Raw genomic sequence first — 18,774 nt, forward strand, 5'->3', positions numbered from 1 at the left:
AACATTTAGACAGGATGCCTTAGATGTTTAGAGATAAGTTATGCAGGTTACTATAGACAAAGGGGTTTTTAAGTTGTCTGGGTATATGACCCTATATTTCTGGTTTTGTTTTCATTTTAAAACAACATGGAATACTTACAAGAAAATTGTTTAAAAAAAAAAAAGAAACTTGGAAGACTCTTAGCTCCTTATCCTAATGCTGAAGCAGAGCTTTTTGGTTCAAGTTTATAATTCCATTTACTCAAATAAGAATGATTATGTTTATGGCTTTTTCCTTCCTCCTAGATTCGTCCTCTGGATGTCTAAAAGCCTCAACTCATCAGGGTGCCTTAGATGTTTATGTCAGCCAACTGGGGAAGGTGGAATTGAAATCCCATGAAGGTTTGCCAAATGAAATGTTTTATTTTGACATGGTGTAAGGAAGGTTTTACATAACATTCAGGGAACAGATGGTCAAATTATCTTATTTATAGTACTGACAAAGTGATTTCAAGAAAATTTCTTCTGATAGAACCTGATTTAGAGACTGGAATACTAGTCCTGTAGACCGATAATGATCTTTGAAACTTTGGGGACAGATAGCCAGGAAGACTATCTTTCCCTTTGTAGTGCAAACAAAAACACTATATTCTATTGAGTATTATTGTAATATGTTTTAGTGTTAGTGTTTGGGTTTTTCAGTTTAACTTTAGTTCTGAAATAGAGTATTATTTGAAAAAAGCCCTCATCCATTCTTTTAAAAGCTTTATGGCCACTGTAAGAGGACCTTTTGAGGCCATGACTCTAAAGTAATACTTTTCAAAATGTGATCCTGAAATAAAGGTATCAGCAGGAGGGACCTCTAAAGTGATTGTTGGCTTAGTTCCTTAAAGTATCAAGACTTATTATGTGGCCCTGGCCAGATGCTCAGTTGGTTGGAGCATCATTCCAATAAGCCAGGGTTGTGGGTTTGATCCCCTGTCAGGGCACATATAAGAATCAATCAGTGAATGCATAAATAAGTGGAATGAAAAATTGATGTTTCTCTCTCTCTCTCCCTCCTCCTGTCCCCTTCCTCTCAAAAATCAATCAATCAATAAATAAAATTACTTATTATGTGCCTCTTCCTATAATATTATTTCTAATACAAATAACTTATTCTAAGACTCCAGGTCTTTCATTAAAAGTTATACACTTAGTTCTGGCTAGTGTGTCACAGTGGATTGAGTGCCGGCCTGTGAACTCAAAGTTCGCTGGTTCAATTCCTAGTCAGGGCACATAGCCTGGTTTGTGAGCCAGGTCCCCAGTTGGGGGCATGTGAGAGCAACCAATAGATGTATCTCTTGCACTTTGATGTTTCTCTCCCTTTCTTCCGCCCTTCCCCTCTATCTAAAAGTAAATAAATAGTCCTGGCTGGTGCAGCTCAGTGAATTGTGTGCTGGCCTGTGAACCCAAAGTTTTCTGGTTCAATTCCTAGTTAGGGCACATGACTGGGTTGTGGGCCAGGTTCCCAGTTAGGGACATAGGAGAAGCAACCTGGTTGGTCAGTGTTTCTCTCACGCATTAATGTTTCTCTCCCTCTCTTTTCCCCTCTCTTCCCCCCTCTCTAAAATAAAGAAATAAAATCTTCCAAAAAATAAAATAAATTAATATCTTTAAAAAATAAAAGTGATACTCTGTGTAGTAATCTGTAGACTGTGTACATATACATGGACACATGCATGGTGGCAAGTGGCCTGTGTACTTGGAGTATCTTGGCCACTGGGGCTGAAGTGGCCAGGGTGCAGAAAGTTAACTACAACTCTGTATAAAAATTTTTAAAATAAATTCTAGAACCTATTGCATATTGGCCAGACCAGGACTATATGTGTAACAAGGAAAATACTTCCTTACAGAGACCAATTGTTCCTGCTGTTAGTAATTTATTTCCCCCATTGGTTTAATTATTATTTTTTTCTTTCTGTCAATAAAGCTACCTTGTCAGAGTGTCACTATAAAAGTACAGGCACAGAGTTCTGAAACTGAAGTTACTGCTGATACATAGGTGTGATCTGATTTCTTAAGATCACATTTTTTTCCTCTAAATAATATGTTCTGACTAAATTTCTAAGATCTTCAATAATGCTATTCAGAGTATTTTGTGAATACCAAAGTAGTCATATAATTGCATTTTCTTACTATGAAGACCCAAGGAGAAGAAAACAAACCATTGCTGCATTTAATGTAACTAGTAACAAAGTAAAAGCTCTTACATGAAAATTTTTTTCGGTTTTGTATGGAGGGGCAGAAAACTAAAACAAAACAAACAGAAAAAGGATTGTTAATCTTCATCCACCTGAAATATTTTTGAGTGTTATTTGGAATGTTGTTCCAGTAACCTATTGAAATGGCATATGATGTCGCAAAATTTGATTAAGTTACAATTTTATGTTTTCTCCTAGTGGAACCATGTTGCTAGCAGAAGCTTAAAGATAACTGGAAGCAAAGATTTCTGTCTTACTTTAGGTCTCTTAATTCTCATTATATTTGGCAACAGTAACTTTTTTAGAGTAATAGAAAGTTATTCAGAGTTCTATTGCTTGATGTTTAGTAAAGACATTTGGAATCCTTTCCACCTCTACCTCTGTCTTGCTATAGGGTTCAAGGGCCAGCCACTTGAGTCTCTTAGGGCTTCAATATTTTGCTGTTTGAAAAAGAGTGTTAAAATGCTTGTGTTCATTCTCCCTGTGATGACCATGGGATCTTATTAATTAATTCAGAAAGGCTGTGTTTAGGTTTGATCAGGCCTGCATCTGAATATTGGCTTTTCCACTTAAAATTTGTCTTGATAAAACCACTAATCTTAGTATAATATGTCTTTATTAAATGGTGCTTTCCTTCCTTAAAAAATACCATGTTAAAGGGGACATTTGGGAGTTTTCAAGATATGAGAATTCTTAATTCACAAACAGTAATGGAGCATTGATAGAGATGGTTTTTGTTTTTGAGGATATGGAAAGAATGGGGATAAAACTATTTGTATGACTTAACATTTTAAAGGTCTGATAGATTTAAGATCCTTTTATTCATTTAAGAACAGAAAAAAAATTATCACATTTGATGTATTTAGAGATATAAAGTCCTTAAAGAGTTTTTAAAATCTGTTATTTTCTACTTTTTAAAGTATGTTTGGTAGAAAAACATGTATTTTCTATTCATCTAAAAGTTTTTCAGAGCTGTTTTCTTCCTAAAGTTTTAATATCTGTTGTTATGGGGAATCTCCTGTCAGTAGTTTATATTTAAGCTCTGAAAAGCAATTTGTTTTTTAAATAAAACAAACCAGTTGTAGTGATGTGCTTTGTTCCCCCCTTTTTTGAGGAGTAAATATGAGAGTTCATCAGTCTTACCCCAAACTTCCAGCTCTAGTTTGGAAGGCTAAGAAGATACCAAATTACTTAAGGACACTTAAGCTGATATTAACCAAACTAGAAGGCAAACAATGACCGGTAAATAAATGAATTCTAAAAGGAATCTTTACATTATTCACAATGGATGTCATCCTGACCATCTTGTCCACAGAGGTGGGTTAATGTTTTATGGCAGGGGCCATATATTCAAAACTTTATAAATATATGAGGAACAGCGAAAGAAAACTTGTGAAAGAGGAGTGTGCTAGTGAGTTTGCACTACAACCCACATCATTGTTTGAAAATGCTTCCTTAGCTAACAGCACTTTTTCTTATTTCCTGCTTTAGAAGCTTGAATTGCTACAAGATTATAGTGGAAATAAAGCTGAGTGTCTTGCTTCAGGTACCCAAAAGACTGTGATCCACTGAAAAGAAACATTAGATAGTTAAAATTCAAATGTTATCTCCTTTTTTTACTTTATTTTTATTTTTTATTGTTCAATTACAGTTGTCTGCATTTTCTCCCCACCCCTCCACCCCACCTCAGCCAAACCCACCTCCCTCCCCTGCGTCCACCCTCCCCCTTGGTTTTGTCCAAGTGTCCTTTATAATAGTTCCTGAAAACCCCTCTCCCCACTCTCCCTTCCCCACTCCCCTCTGGCTATTGTTAGATTGTTCTTAACTTCAAGGTGAGGGACAAATACCATATGATCTCATGTTTAACTGGAACATAATCGACAAAAGAAAAAAGCAAACAAATATTATCTTCTTTTTATGATTGTTACCCCGTCCCCAACAGGTACAATTGAAAGCATGAGAGCTCAGGGTTCTAGTTGAATTATAATGATCAGTAAGGTCACAAGTTCTGTAATCAGATGAGGTAGCAGTGTGTGAAATACCACAGTGGTTAAGAGCATAGGTTTGGTTGTCATTGAAGTGGATCTACATTCCAACACTAGCTCTAGTGGGAACTTGAGCAAGTTCTCATCTGTAAAATCAGGATTATAATTTCTCATAAAGTCGATGTGGAGATTAAAGGAGATAAAGTACAATAGTTAAAGTGTAATTACATTACACCTTAGTAAATGCTTCATTAATGGTAAATCCTTTCTATAAGCTTCATGTGTAATAAATCACTCACTTTTTTGTGATGAGGGCTTTTGGCAAAAGAAGAAATAGTAGTTTATAATGTCCTAACATTCACACTCTTGACATAAGTTACTGTGAATGCCTTGGGAGTAAGGAAACATTGACCACCAAAGAGTAAGGAAAAGACACTGCCATTTAAGAAAATATACTAAGGAATAGAGACTGTGTACCAGTAGCAGTGCTACCCAGTCATTCATTTTTGTAGTAGACTCTGGTACTTTTGATATCTTTGCATTAATAAGCTCTCCTATAAACTTATTACAGGCTCTATTCTTGTCAAGGTTGCATCTTCGCTTCAAGCTCATTTACAGTTATCAGGAAAAGAAGTTGATGTGAACTCAGAAGTCCATGTTCAAGAGATGGCTGAAGCTCATAAAGATGGTGGTGTAATAATTACTGGTAAGGAGGCTACACTTCGCTATTTAAGATGAATAGTCATTGTCCATACAAAATTAAAAATATGTTATGCTTAATTGCCATTTTATTCTTTTGTTCTTTTCCATTGTTATATTTTGGTGTTTGGCACTTTCTTCATCCAACTGCTTATCACTAACACAATGCAGACATTTTGTTTGAAATACTCACTAGTCATATCATTGGATAAAATTGATTTAAAACATTTTCTTATCTTGAAAAGATATTTACACACCCATGCTCATAGCAGCATTATTCACTGTAGCCAAGAGGTAGAAGCAACCCATATGTCTATTGATGGATGAATAGATAAATAAAATGTGGTATATACTACTTACGGTGGAATGTCTTTCATCGTTGGAAAGGAAGAAAGGCCTGTTGCATGTTACAATGTGAATGCACCTTGAGGACATTATGCTAAGTGAATTCAGCCAGTCATGAAAAGATAAACTGTACAATTCCACTTATGTGAGATATCTAAAGTAGTCAGATTCAAAGCAACAGAAAGAAGGAGGAGAGGAAAATGGGGAGTATATACCCATATACAGTTGGTATAGCATTTCAGTTTTTCAAGATAAAGAAGTTCTGGACATCTGTTGCACAACAGTGTAAATATCCTTACCACTACTGACCTGGAAACTTAAAAATGGTTAAGATGATAAATTTTATTAGTGTATTTTTTTACCCCAATTTAAAATTTTAAAAATCATTCAAAAAACGTTTTTTTCTGACACAGATGCTTACGTACAGTGCAAGATTTAAAGTTAACTTTGTATGATTAGAATAGATAGGAATTTGGTTTGGTATTATGCACATTGAAAACTTGCTCTCTTAGTATAATAGAATTTCAACCCTAGAAATGTGAATAGCTTTGCACATTTTTCCTAATTACCTCTGGCTGTATTGATCATTGATACTACTTTTAAAAATATTTATTATATAGATAATATACATACATACTAAAAATAATTAATATTTTAATTAATAAAATAGTTATTTTAATTAATAAAATAATAAATTGTTTTGATTAATAAAATAATTACCGCCAGTACCAAGAAGGACACTGAAATTAAAGTGTGTACATGCATGTATACTGTAGGGTTATCCATGAACTAATGTCTAGAAAAAGAAAGTATGTGTGGTGGTGGTGATGGCAGTGGAGGTGGTGGCAGCGGCTGTGAGGTATCTTCATGAGATCAAGCTTCAGTTTTAAGTATTCATTTTATGTGTTAAGAAAGCTACCTGTTAAAAATCACAGAATATGAATAAAATGCATAATAGTAATAAAAATAATACCTGTACACTCTCAGTACTTAAAGGGCAACTCTTAGTTACATGATAAAAATTAAAGTGTATTAAATTTGGTAAGACTCAGCTTTTTGTAATCTGATCTCTTGTTTTTGATAAGGAGCCAACACAATTGCCTTCTTTTGGCCCCAGTAATCTGAAGATAATACAAATTTGTTTAATAATGCTCCAAATGATAGTGTAATTAAATTACTTTACATATGTTAAGAATGTTTGAATGATAAAGTTATTTTGTAATTTTTTTATTCTGTTACTCATAAAATCATATGCCTTTCTGAAATTTAGATTTTGTTTTAATTCAGTTTTAAAACTCCATTCTCGTCACTTAAGCCATTGAAACAATGACCTTGTTAAATCATTTAAGAACACTTACTAGTTCTGTCATTGGATAAAATTTGTATCTGCAACATGGTCTCTTTATTAACTTCTAGCCCATTTCTACTCTACCAAACCAATACCACCTCCAAATTAATATATTTAAAAACAAACATTTCTTTCCATAGTCTAGCTCTTCCTCCTGCTGTTTTCTATGTTCTTCTTCATTTGGTCAGTCACTCACTCAACAGGCATTTATTGACTCACACTATGAGAAACTCGGAGTGCAATCATAATAAAGTATGGTCCATCTGCCATCTGAGGAGCTTATGTTCTAGTGAGGCAAGACAAACCAACCAGTGAATACAATAAAGTAGAAAAGTGTTATAGCAAAGTCTTGTACATGCTACTGTGAGAGCATGTAGGTAACACATCTAAATTAGACCAGCACTGTGAGTTTGAGGAAGTGAGGGAAGTCTAATATAGCTAGAGAATAGAGAGTAAGGGGGAAAGTGACATAAAAGGGGACTAGAGAGTCTGGGATGCAGTGAGATCACATAGGACTGATTTGGATTTTATACTAAATACATTGCAAAGCCACTGAAAGGTTTTAATCTGGGCTTCACATGGGCAGATCTGTATATTAGAAAGATCACTGAATGTTGAGTGGGGCAAGGTTAGAAAAGACAATAGTGGAAAAAGAAAAATTTAAATAGCAGCAGGTTACTGCACTAAATACAGGAGAAAGAGTTCAGTGGCCTGGACTCCACAGTGGTTTAGGTTGAATTCAACATGAAAATAAGCCTTCAACAAATATTTTTAATTCTTTTTCTAAATATTTTTTTTTACTTTTAGGGAAGGGAAAGAAGGGAAAAAGGGAGGGAGAGAAACACTAATGTGTGAAAGAAACATTGATCAGTTGCCTCTCATACACGCCCGACAGGGGATCTGGCCCACAACCCAGACGTATGCCCTGACTGGGAATCAAACTGGCAGCCTTTTGGCTTTGGGGATGATGTCCAAGCCACAGAGCCATACCAGTCAGGGCTCCTTCAACAAATTTTGTCAGATGAAATAAATAAGTGGATGCTATGAGGAAGATGCATGCTTAACTCAGTTATTAATGAAGCTTCTCAGCCTAACTTGTTCTTTTTGGGAGTTATTTGTTATTATGTCTTATATTGTAGACTCTACTTCCTAAACCAGGAAGTCACAAATTGCAGAATGAACTTTATTTCCTGTTCATTTTTATTTCCTGTTCAAGATTCTAGCTATTGATAAGAATTACTTTGCAGAGCAGCAAATGCTGTCCTTTGAAGCTGGGCCACAGGTAGGTTGTCAGTGATGTTAGATTAAATCCATTAGATTGATAAGGACCTCAGATAAAGACAAAGCAGTTTTAGATTTCTGGTCAAGATGGCAGTATAGGAAAATGTGGCTTGCCTCCTCACACAAGCTCTTCAATTTACGGAGACATAGAAGAACTAAGCTATAGAACAACCATCATTCAGAGCTGCCAAAAATGAAGCTGAAGGGAAGTCCTACAACTATAGAATTAAAGAAAAAAACACATCCAGACTGGTTGGAGGGGCGGGGACATGGACTGCGCTGTCCCCACACCCACGTGTGGTGGGAAAAAATCAGGAGAGATATCTAAGGAACAAGGAGTCTTAGCCCCACTCCAGGCTCCCCAGCCCAGGACTCCAGTGCCAGGAAGAGAAGTCTTCATAACTTCAAGCTGTAAAAACCAGCAGGATTGAGGCTGTGGAAGACAGAAACTTCTGGGATCCCAGGAAGTTCCTCTTAAAGGACCTGCACACAGATTTATGTGGCCTCACTCCCTCTGAGCCCCAGCGTGGGGACAGCAGATTGAAAACCATCAGACACATACAAAGAAGAACTGAATTGTCCAGCATGACGGTGAGAGGTGGAGGACAGCTTTCTCCCAGACAGAAGTGCTGGCAGAGACCATTGTTCCTTTTTGGAGCCCTCACACCACAGAGGTGGCCTGCAGGGTTCATATCTGAGACTCACATCTACATGACTCACTGTTTGACCCACCCTGGTGATTTCATGAGGCTCTGTCTCACCCATCTTGTGGGCCCAACCAAGTTGTTTCCAGTGGCTTTTCCAAACAAATGGCTTATCTTGGCCCATGCTTCAGATATTCCTAAATTCTCTCAAACAGGCGGCATCTGGCTTCAGCGAGCCTTGTGCCACTTGCTAAGTTGTCCCAGGTCTGACACTAGCAGCAGCCAGCCTTGGTTTACAGCCTGGCCTTGCCTGGGCATCTCCAAGCCCATCACAAGAAGCAGCCATCTGGAGATCACTTTGTAGCTTATACTGTGTAACCAGAACACAGGCAGTGGCTGACTTTGGACATGCCAACAGAAATCAAGGCTCAACTACAACAGGAGGGTATCCACAGTCCACACATGGACACAGCTTCAGTACCCAGCCTGGGTAATAGAGGAGACTGTGTCATTGGACTCTACAGGGCACTTACTACAATAGGCCATTCTACCAAGCCTCAGAAAAATAGCAGTTCTTCCTAATACACAAAAACAAACACAGGGAGGCTGCCAAAATGAGGAGACAAAGAAACGGCCCAAATATAACAACAGAACAAAACTCCAGAAAGAGAACTAAATAAAATGGAGAAAAGCAATCAGATGAAGAGTTCAAAACACTGGTTATAAGGATGCTCAAGGAACTTAGTGAGGACATCAGTAGCATTAAAAAAATCCAGTCAGAAATTAAAGATAGATTGATTGAAATAAACAATTTGCAGGGATCAACAGAAGAGTGGATGAAGCCAAGAATCAAATCAATGATTTGGAATATAAGGAAGCAAAAACAACCAAGAACAGCAAGAAAAAAGAATTTAAAATTTAAAAAATTTAAAGAATTTAAAATGAGAATAGTGTCTGGAGCCTCTGGCACAACTTCAGCATACCAACATTGACATCATGAGGGTGCCATAAAGAGAAGAGAGCAAGAAATTGGAAACCTATTTGAAAAAATAATGACAGAAAACTTCCCTCATGTGGTGAAGGAAATAGACATGCAAGCCTAGGAAGCACAGAGAGACCCAAACAAGATGGATGCAAGGAGGCCTACACCAAGACCCATTATAATTAAAATTCTGAAGGTTAAAGACAAAGGGAATCTTAAGAGCAGCAAGAGAAAAGCAGTTAGTTACTTTCAAGGGAGCTCTCATAAAACTATTAGCTGATTTCTCAAAAGAAACTTTGCAGGCTAGAAGGGACTGGGTAGAAATATTCAAAGTGATGAAAAGCAAGGACCTACAACCAAGATTACCCAGCAAAGCTATCATTTAGAATCGAAAGACAGATAAAGAGCTTCCCAGACAAGAAAAAGCTAAAGGAATTCATCACCACCAAACCAGTATTACATGAAATGTTAAAAGGACTTACTTGAAAAAAGGTCAAAACTATGAACAATAAAATGGCAGTAAACACATATCTATAACAAATGAATTTGAAAAACAAAATAAACAAGCAGAACAGACAGAATCATAGATACAGAAAATGTCTTGATGATAGCCAGATGAGAGGGGAGTCAGGTTTATAGGCAAAAAAGATGAATTAAGAAGTACAAATTGATAGTTACACAATAGTCATGGGGTTGTAAAGTATAGCATAAGGAATATTGTAGCCAAAGAATATACATGTGTGACCCATGGACATGGACAACAGCGTGGGGATTGCCTGAGGGAGTGGGTAGGGCTGGTTAGAGGGGGGCAAAGGAGGGAAATACTGTGACAACTGTAATAGAATAAACAATAAAGTATAATTTTTTTAAAAAGTTTTTTTGTGAGGGAAAGAGCTATACGACTAAGTAATTAGGTTTAGAGAAACTTTCATAATTTATTTTGATTCTAAAAGTGGTGCCTAAAAGGCCACAGGGACCCTATTTATCAAGTGAATGGAATGATTTAAGAGACCTAGAAAGTTAGGGTAGATTGCTTTTTCTGTGGAAATTTTCAACCCGAAACCCAGTTTTGGAATAATGAGCAGCTTTATATGTGAATTATTATAGGCAGCTGAGCTCAGCTCATCTGGGTCTTTCTTACAGAGCCTATGAAGCATAGCAATGGAAATACTCTCTCTGCTAAGAGGTCTGGATTGTATCTGTAGCATGACTTCTGCATGATTTCTGCAAGAAGCCATGCCATAAAATTTAGTCCCAAGGGCTCAGGCTTCCCACAGGATTTGATGTTTCAGTTCTGTAATTTTATTTGATTTCCTGCTTCATGGTTTCTCTTGCTGTTGCCGTGAATGATTAATACGTTTATGTTGTATGATTCTGAATGTGATTTACAAGTATTAAGAGCTACTCTGAGGTCAAAAGAAAGCCTGGGACTCTCTCATGCTGGAATATTTACCTGATGAAGAAATGTGCATGTGTGTATTCTTTTGGGTGCACTCTCCAATTCTTATGAGATCCTTGGTTCTAATTTTCGTCTCTATTCTTATATGGCAAATTCAACAGATGGTGAATGGTTTAGGTAAGATATCTCCAGGGAAAAGTTGACTTCTTTATTAGGTTTTAGATTTTGTTTATCAACCTAAATATGAAACCTCACTGTGGAATATAAAGCCATTCTCTAAGCCTCAAAATGCATGTGGTCCAAAGTCCTTTTGTCTTAAAACTACCCAATTTAGGTGTTTAGAGAGTATTGGAGATAAAGTGTATTGCTAGCCAAATGGTTGTTTGTCATAGTCATAGTGGGGAAGGTGGTACTACTGGGTTTACTTTACTTTAGTCAAACTGGATATGTGAAGCATTTATTGGGGATCAAAATAAACCAAAATAGAACAGAGTTCTCATTCAGCTTGTTTTTAATTTGGAGAGTGATACATTTATGGTATTGTGATTTATGATGGGAAACTGGTTCATTGGTTAGAAAAGAGGTTGAAATGAGACTAATCCCACAGGATAGCACTTTTAAGATCTAGAGACACTGTTTTCTTTCCAAAAAGGACAAAAGTCTATAGTCTTTGATATGACTCAGAAATACAGGGATTTTTGTGTGTTTGGCTTTTTCTTTGAACGCTGAAGTTTTGGTTCATCCAGGCTTATAGCACATGGATTTGTCAGTCATGTATAAATCCATGATTGGATTTATGGATGACTTCAGGATGACTTAGAAGAAATTTAGTAACAGAATGAAGAATGCTATAGGCTCATGGCTGTTTAAAAATACTTAACAGGGATTTAACGTAGGAATTGCCATCAGTCATTAATGCTTTTATAGTGTTTTTATTTCCCCATCATTTGGGAAAGTGTAAGATCCTGGGAGTATCATAGATCATTAAACATCAACTTTGTTAATGTTTACAAAAAAAAAAGGGGGGGGTTATTTCTACTCATCTACAAACATTATATGTAAGGCCAGATAGTAAATATGTTACACTTTGAAGGCTACATAAGGTTTCTGTTGCATATTTTTTTTTGTTTTTGTTTTTTATATCTGTTTAAAAAAGTAAAAGTCATTCTTATCTCTTAGGACATAAAAACAGCCCTTAGACTAAATTTAGCTGTAGCTTGCTGACTGCTAGACTAGAAACCAAAGTGTAGGCTCCAATCATAGAGGATTTGAATTCTGTTTGTAATGCCTGGGGTTTTTTTTTCTTTGTTTGCTTTTGGTTTTGTGTTTATTTTGATCATTCAAGAAATACTGAACTACAGACAAATCATACCCTGAATGAACTCTTCCCAGTAGTGAACTAAAAATTATTTATGCACATAAAAGTGTAATCATGTAAGACTTAAAACACAACACAACCACAGAAGATATGTGATGACAAATAAAAACACAAAAACATGTTCAACATCACTAGCAGTTAGTGAAGTGCAGATTAAAACCAGAAGAGGATACTATCTACCTAGTAGAAAGGCTAAAATGAAAAATACTAATTATACCAAATGCTGGCAAGGATGCGAAGAGATTGGACCTCCTCTGCATTGTCACTGGGAATGTAAAATGATACAGCTACCCTAGCATTCAGTCTGGCAGTTTGTTAAAATATAGGTTATAAACTACCTAAATTTTAAAATTTAAGTTTAAAATTAAACTACCATATGAAAGTCCTAGCCATTTATCTTGGCAAAATGAAACTTCATGTTTGCATATATTTACACTGCCCTAGCTGGTGTGGTTCAAATGGTTGGGGCATTGTTCTGTAAACTGAAAGGTTGCAGGTTCAATTCCCAGTCAGGGCCCATGCCTGGGTTTGTCCCTGGTCAGGGTGTGTATGAGAGGCAACCAATCTATGTTTCTCTCCCTTTCTTTCTCCTGCCTGTCCCCTCTCTCTAAAATCAATAAGCATGTCCTCAGGTGAGGATTAAAAATTTTATTTAAACTCTACACAAATATTCATAGCTTTATTTGTAATACTCTGAACTGAAAATGACTGAAATATCCTTCTACCCATAAATGGTTACAAAAACTGTGGTATGTTCTTACACTGGAATACTATTCAATGAGAAAAAGGAACAATCGATACGTACAATTTGGATGAAACTTAAGGGAATCGTGCTGAGTAAAAAGTCAGTCTCAAAATGTTGCATACTGTATGATTCCATTTATATAAATTCTTGAAATGATAAAATTATAAAAATGGAGAACAGACAAGTAGTTACCAAAGGCTAGGGAAGAAGAGAGAGGATAAGACTATAAAGAGATGTCATAAGGGACTTTCTTTGCAGTGATAGTATCTCGATTATAATGATGGTTATATGAATCTATACATGTGATAAAATGTCATAAAAGTATATTCAAAACATACAAAAAAAGTGAGTATGCAAAAAATGGTGAAATCTGAGTAAGGTTAGTAGTTTAATTCATTGTGCTTTGAATTAGTTGGTACTTTGCCAACTAATTACCTGGTTTTGATAATGTACTATAGTTATATAAGATGTCACTATTTGGGCGAACTGGGTAATGAGTACACAGGACTTACCCACTGATAACCCTCCATGTGATCTCCATTTCTGTGATTCTGTTCCTGTTCTAGTAGTTTGCTAAGTTTGTTTTAGTTTTTGTTTTTAGGGTTCAGTTGTTGATAGTAGTGAGTTTGTTATTTTACTGTTCATATTTTTTCAAGATTTTATTCATTTACTTTTAGAGACAGGGGAAGGGAGAAAGAGAGGGAAAGAAACATCAATGTGAGGTTGCCTCTCACATACCCCCAACCGGGGACCTGACCCACAACCCAGGCGTGTGCCCTGACTGGTAATTGAACTGGTGATCCCTTGGTCCACAGGCCAGCACTCAACCCACTGAGCCACAACAGCCAGGGCACTGTTGATATTTTTGATCTTTTTTTTTCTTAGATAAGTCCCTTTAACATTTCATATAATAAGGGCTTGGTGGTGATAAACTCCTTTAACTTGACCTTATCTGGAAAGCACTTTATCTGCCCTCCCATTCTAAATGATAGCTTTGCTGCATAGAGTAATCTTGGATGTAGGTCCTTGCCTTTCATGACTTCAAATACTTCTTGCCAGCCCCTTCTTGCTTGCAAGGTTTCTTTTGAGAAATCAGCTGAGAGTCTTGTGGGAACTCCTGTGTAGGTATCTCCTTTTCTCTTGCTGCTTTTAAAATTCTCTGCTTATCTTTAATCTTGGGTAACTTAATTATGATGTGCCTTGATGTGTGCTTCTTTGGGTCCAACTTCTTTGGGACTCTCTGAGCTTCCTGGACTTTGTGGAAGTCTATGTACTTTTCCAGATTAGGGAAGTTCTCCTTCATTACGTTTTCAAATAAGTTTTCAACTTCTTGCTGTTCCTCTTCTTCTGGCACCTCTATGATTTGGATGTTGTAATGTTTAAAGTTGTCCCAGAGTTCCTAAGCCTCTCCTCATTGTTTTGAATTCTTGTTTCTTCATTCTATTCTGATTGAATGTTTATTTCTTCCTTCTGCTCCAAATCGTTGACTTGAGTCCCTGTTTCCTTCCCTTCACTGTTCTTCCCTGTACATTTTCCTTTATTTCACTTTGCATAGGTTTCACTTTTTCCTCTATTTTGCAACCATACTCAACAATTTCTGTGAGCATCCTGATTACCAGTGTTTTGAACTGTGCATCTGATAGGTTGGCTATCTCTTCATCACTTAGTTCTATTTTTGGGATTTTGATCTGTTCTTTCATTTGGGCCAAATTTCTTTGACTCTGAGCACTTGTTATGTTGTAAGGGGTGGAGGCTTAGATATTGCCAGGGCAATACCCATGTTGCTGTGTTGTGGTGCTGTATGTGGGGGAGGGGTCCAAGAGGGAACAATGCTGCTTGCTCGACTCTCGGCTAGCTTTCAGTCACTTTCCCTGCTACCCACAAGCAAATTGGACTCTTCTGGTGGTGATTCCTGGGCAGGAGGGTTTGTGTAAGACCCTGTGGATCTCCAACAAACTCTCCTGTGAGTCTGGGAGTTTCTCCCACTGCCAAAACCCCCACAGGTTTTTTTCAGCAGAGGTTTTGAGACTTTATTTCTCTGCACTGGAACCCTGGTCTGTCTCACTTCCCAGTTGTTCCTCCCAGTTTATCCTCACACAAATGTGGAACCATCCACCATGGTCCTTCAGCCACTGCCTTGCTGCAAGTCCTCCCCACCCTGGGTTTCTGGTCCACCCCTCCTACTGGTCTGGATGAATGTTTCTTCTTTAACTCATTGGTTGCTGGACTTCCATACAGTTCCATTTTCTGGCAGTTCTGGTTGTTTTTGGATTTTAAATTTGTTATCCTTCTTTTGGTTGTGCAAGGAGGCACTGTGTATCTATCTACCTACGCCTCTATCTTGGCCGGAAATCCCATTTTTTGCAACTTCTTGTGAGTCCGTAATTATTTCAAAATTAGTTAAAGAGAGAAAGAAAGTGACAGCATGATGGAGGGAAAATGGAGAGAGGGGAAAAAGGAAAGAAATAATGAAGGCTTCTAGATAAGAAGAGGAGTAAAAAGGACTAATTTTCGTTTCTACTTAAAACACCACCACCAAAGTTTTTTAAACAGACAAAATACATGAAAAACAGTTTCCAAGACAATAGGCAATAGGCAATGAAAGTGATCACTTAGAGATGGGAAACAAAATAATCCCCTGCTAACTAACTGCCTTGAGAGTCTCCAGACTGTAGTTAAGACAGAGGGAGAGGGATCTAATGTAGAAACCAGCATACTCCCTGAATGGAAGAGACCGTGTGAGAATCCACAGAGACCAAGACAGCTAGAGTTCATAGGACAAAATGCCAGAGGGAACAGAATTTGGTGCTCACACAGGTCCAGGAATAATGTCTGTGCTACTTGCCAGAGTGGAAAAAATTGTAACTCACGGAGCATTGGGTAAGGGACTTAGTAGTTGGAAACAATTAGCTCTAGATGGAGCACTCCTCCAGAACTGCCTAACAAATTATAAAAGCAAGAGATGAAAGGCTTAAACTGTTTCCAAGTAACTGAAATGCATCCCTGAACAAAGCTAAAGATTTACAGGAATGCAAAAATATTCAGAACCCAACAAAATGAAATTCACAATGGCTGGCGTCCAATCAAAGATTTTTAGACATGCAGAGGCAAGAAAACATGACCCACAGTGAGGACAGTATAAATTGAAACCCACCCAGAACAGACACAGATATTAGTATTAGCAGAGTAGGAAAGTAAAAGTTTTTATAACTATATTCTATATGTTGGAATAAAGTTAAGACGTGTAAGATATAAAAAAGATCAAAATTGAATTTCTAGAAATAAAAATGAGAACTACAGTATCTGAAATGAAAAATTCAGTGGATGGGGTTTGACATAGAAGATTTGAGAAAGATAAAGTCTCTCCAAGAATATTTCTTGAGCAAAACTGATTAATTGTATATGTGCTCAAAACCTAGAGTGTGATTATCTTTGTTATTCCAGTTCATTGAGAGAAAATACAATGATAGATAATATTAAAACTAGCTCAAAAACATTTTCTTGTCAGTAAAAATTTGTTGTCAAAGTATCTTGGGCTGAACTTTTGTCAAGGAAAGATTGTAAACAAAGAATGCTGACATTAAAATATTGGTTATGAAATTGTGTGTGGTATTAGTGTTTGTGAAATATATGCATTGAAAATAAGATTTCAGAATAATTATTTTCATGTTGTTTCATAAATCTATGATTTATTTTCCTGCCCAGCTAGTAAGGATTTTGAGGGTATTAGCATAGGGTTTTACATGTTTTGAATGCTCCCTAAAATACTTAGCATGGTGCTTCCCATAGTGAGTGGTCAGTAGAGTTTATAAGGTAAAAGAGGGAATCCTCCAACTATGATGATGCACTGAAGTGCATCTGCTGCTAAGGCAGCACCAGAATCATTCCTCTGGACCCAATGTAAATAAGAACAGAGTCTGTTATAGGGTTGGGGGTTGAGGATGGCAGAGAGAAGCTCATCTCAGCTAAGAAGCTTTTCAATCCTACTTTATTTAAGTATACTTTATTGATTATGCTATTAGAGTTTTCCCAAAGTTTCCCCCTTTATCCCCCCTCTGCCCTGCACCCCACAACCCTCCAGCATTCCCCCCCTTAGTTCCCCCCTCTTAGTCCAGGGGTTGTACATATAAGTTCTTTGAATTCTCTGTTTCCTATACCATTCTTAACCATTCTTAAAGTTCTCTCCCCATCTATTTTATGCCTACCAATTATGCTTCTTATTCCCTGTACCTTTCCTTCCCTATTCTTCCCCTCCCCTTCCCCACTGAAAACCCTCCATGTGATCTCCATTTCTCTGATTCTGTTCCTGTTCTAGTTGTTTGCTTAGTTTTTGTTTTCATTGTTTTTTTTTTTAGGTTCAGTTGTTGATGTGAGTTTGTTATTTTACTGTTCATAGTTTTTGATCTTCAATTTCTTAGATGAGTCAGTCCCTTTAACATTTCATATAATAAGGGCTTGGTGATGATGAACTCCTTTAACTTGACCTTATCTGGGAAGCACTTTATCTTCCCATACATTCTAGATGATAGCTTAGCTGGATAGAGTATTCTTGGATGTAGGCCCTCGCCTTTCATGACTTGGAATACTTCTTTCCAGCCCCTTCTTGCCTGTAAGGTCACTTTTGAGAAATCAGCTGACAGTCTTATGGGAACTCCTTTGTAGGTAACTCTCTCCTTTCCTCTTGCTGCTTTTAAGAATCTGTCTATATCTTTAATCTTGGGTAACTTAATGATGATGTGCCTTGGTGTGTTCCTCTTTGGGTCCAATTTCTTCGAAACTCTCTGGGCTTCCTGGACTTCCTGGAAGTCTATTTCCTTTGCCAGATTGGAGAAGTTTTCCTTCATTACGTTTTCAAATAAGTTTTCAACTTCTTGCTCTTGTTCTCCTTCTGGCACCCCTGTGATTTGGATATTGGAACGTTTAAAGTTGTCCCAGAGGTTCCTAAGCCTCTCCTCACTTTTTAAAATTCTTGTTTCTTCATTCTGTTCTGGTTGAATGTTTCTTTCTTCCTTCTGTCCCACACCATTGATTTGAGTCCTGGTTTCCTTCCCATCATTGTTGGTTCCCTGAATATTTTCCTTTATTTCACTTTGGGTATCCTTCATTTGTTCTTTCATTTTGCAACCAAAATCAATTAGTTCTATGAGCATCCTGATTACTAGTGTTTTGAACCCTGCATCTGATAGGTTGTCTATCTCCTTGTCACTTAACTCTTTTTCTGTAGTTTTTTTTTTTTTTCCCTGGAGTTTTGATCTGTCCTTTCCTTTGGGCCCCATTTCGTTGTTTTTGTGTACCTGTTATGTTGTAAGGGTGTGGGGCCTTCAGTATTCACCAGGGCAGGGCAACCCTCTTTGCTGCCTTGTGATGCTGTGTGTGGGGGAGGGGTCAGAGAGGGAACAGTATGTCTGACTTGCTGGGCTGTAGCCCCACTTTCCACCGAACTCTTGTATGAGACTGGGAGTTTCTCCCACTGTGGTAACCCCCGCCATAATTTACAGTTAGTTTTGAGTCTTAGTTTCCTATTTAGCCAGCCCTGCCTCACTTGCAGGGTCCGCCACCTTCTGGTGGGGGGGGGGGTCTTCTATGCCCGTCTGGCTGCCCGTCTCTTTCCTACCAGTCTGTTTGAATGTTTAATTCCTTCATTGTCGAAGTTCCATGCAGTTTGATTTTCTGGCACTTCTGGTTGTTTATTGTTTTTAGATTGGTTGTTATCCTCCTTTTGGTTATGTGAGGAAGTGAAGGGTTT

General features: G+C 37.3%; 1 protein-coding gene across 4 annotated transcripts in view; it reads left to right on the plus strand.

Moving 5' to 3' along the window:
• Window positions 1-18,774, plus strand: part of FAM185A (family with sequence similarity 185 member A) — an 84,756-nt gene that overhangs the window by 37,928 nt on the left and 28,054 nt on the right. For 3 of the 4 annotated variants that reach the window (XM_045193911.2, XM_045193917.2, XM_024557490.3), the window contains exons 6-7: window positions 286-381; window positions 4,779-4,913. In XM_045193911.2, coding sequence (XP_045049846.2) covers window positions 286-381; window positions 4,779-4,913 — 231 coding nt within the window. The remainder of the gene's footprint in view (window positions 1-285; window positions 382-4,778; window positions 4,914-18,774) is intronic. The other variant, XM_045193927.2, reaches the window with a different exon arrangement.

Source organism: Desmodus rotundus, chromosome 6 (genome assembly GCF_022682495.2).
Source record: "Desmodus rotundus isolate HL8 chromosome 6, HLdesRot8A.1, whole genome shotgun sequence".
NCBI lineage: Eukaryota > Metazoa > Chordata > Mammalia > Chiroptera > Phyllostomidae > Desmodus > Desmodus rotundus.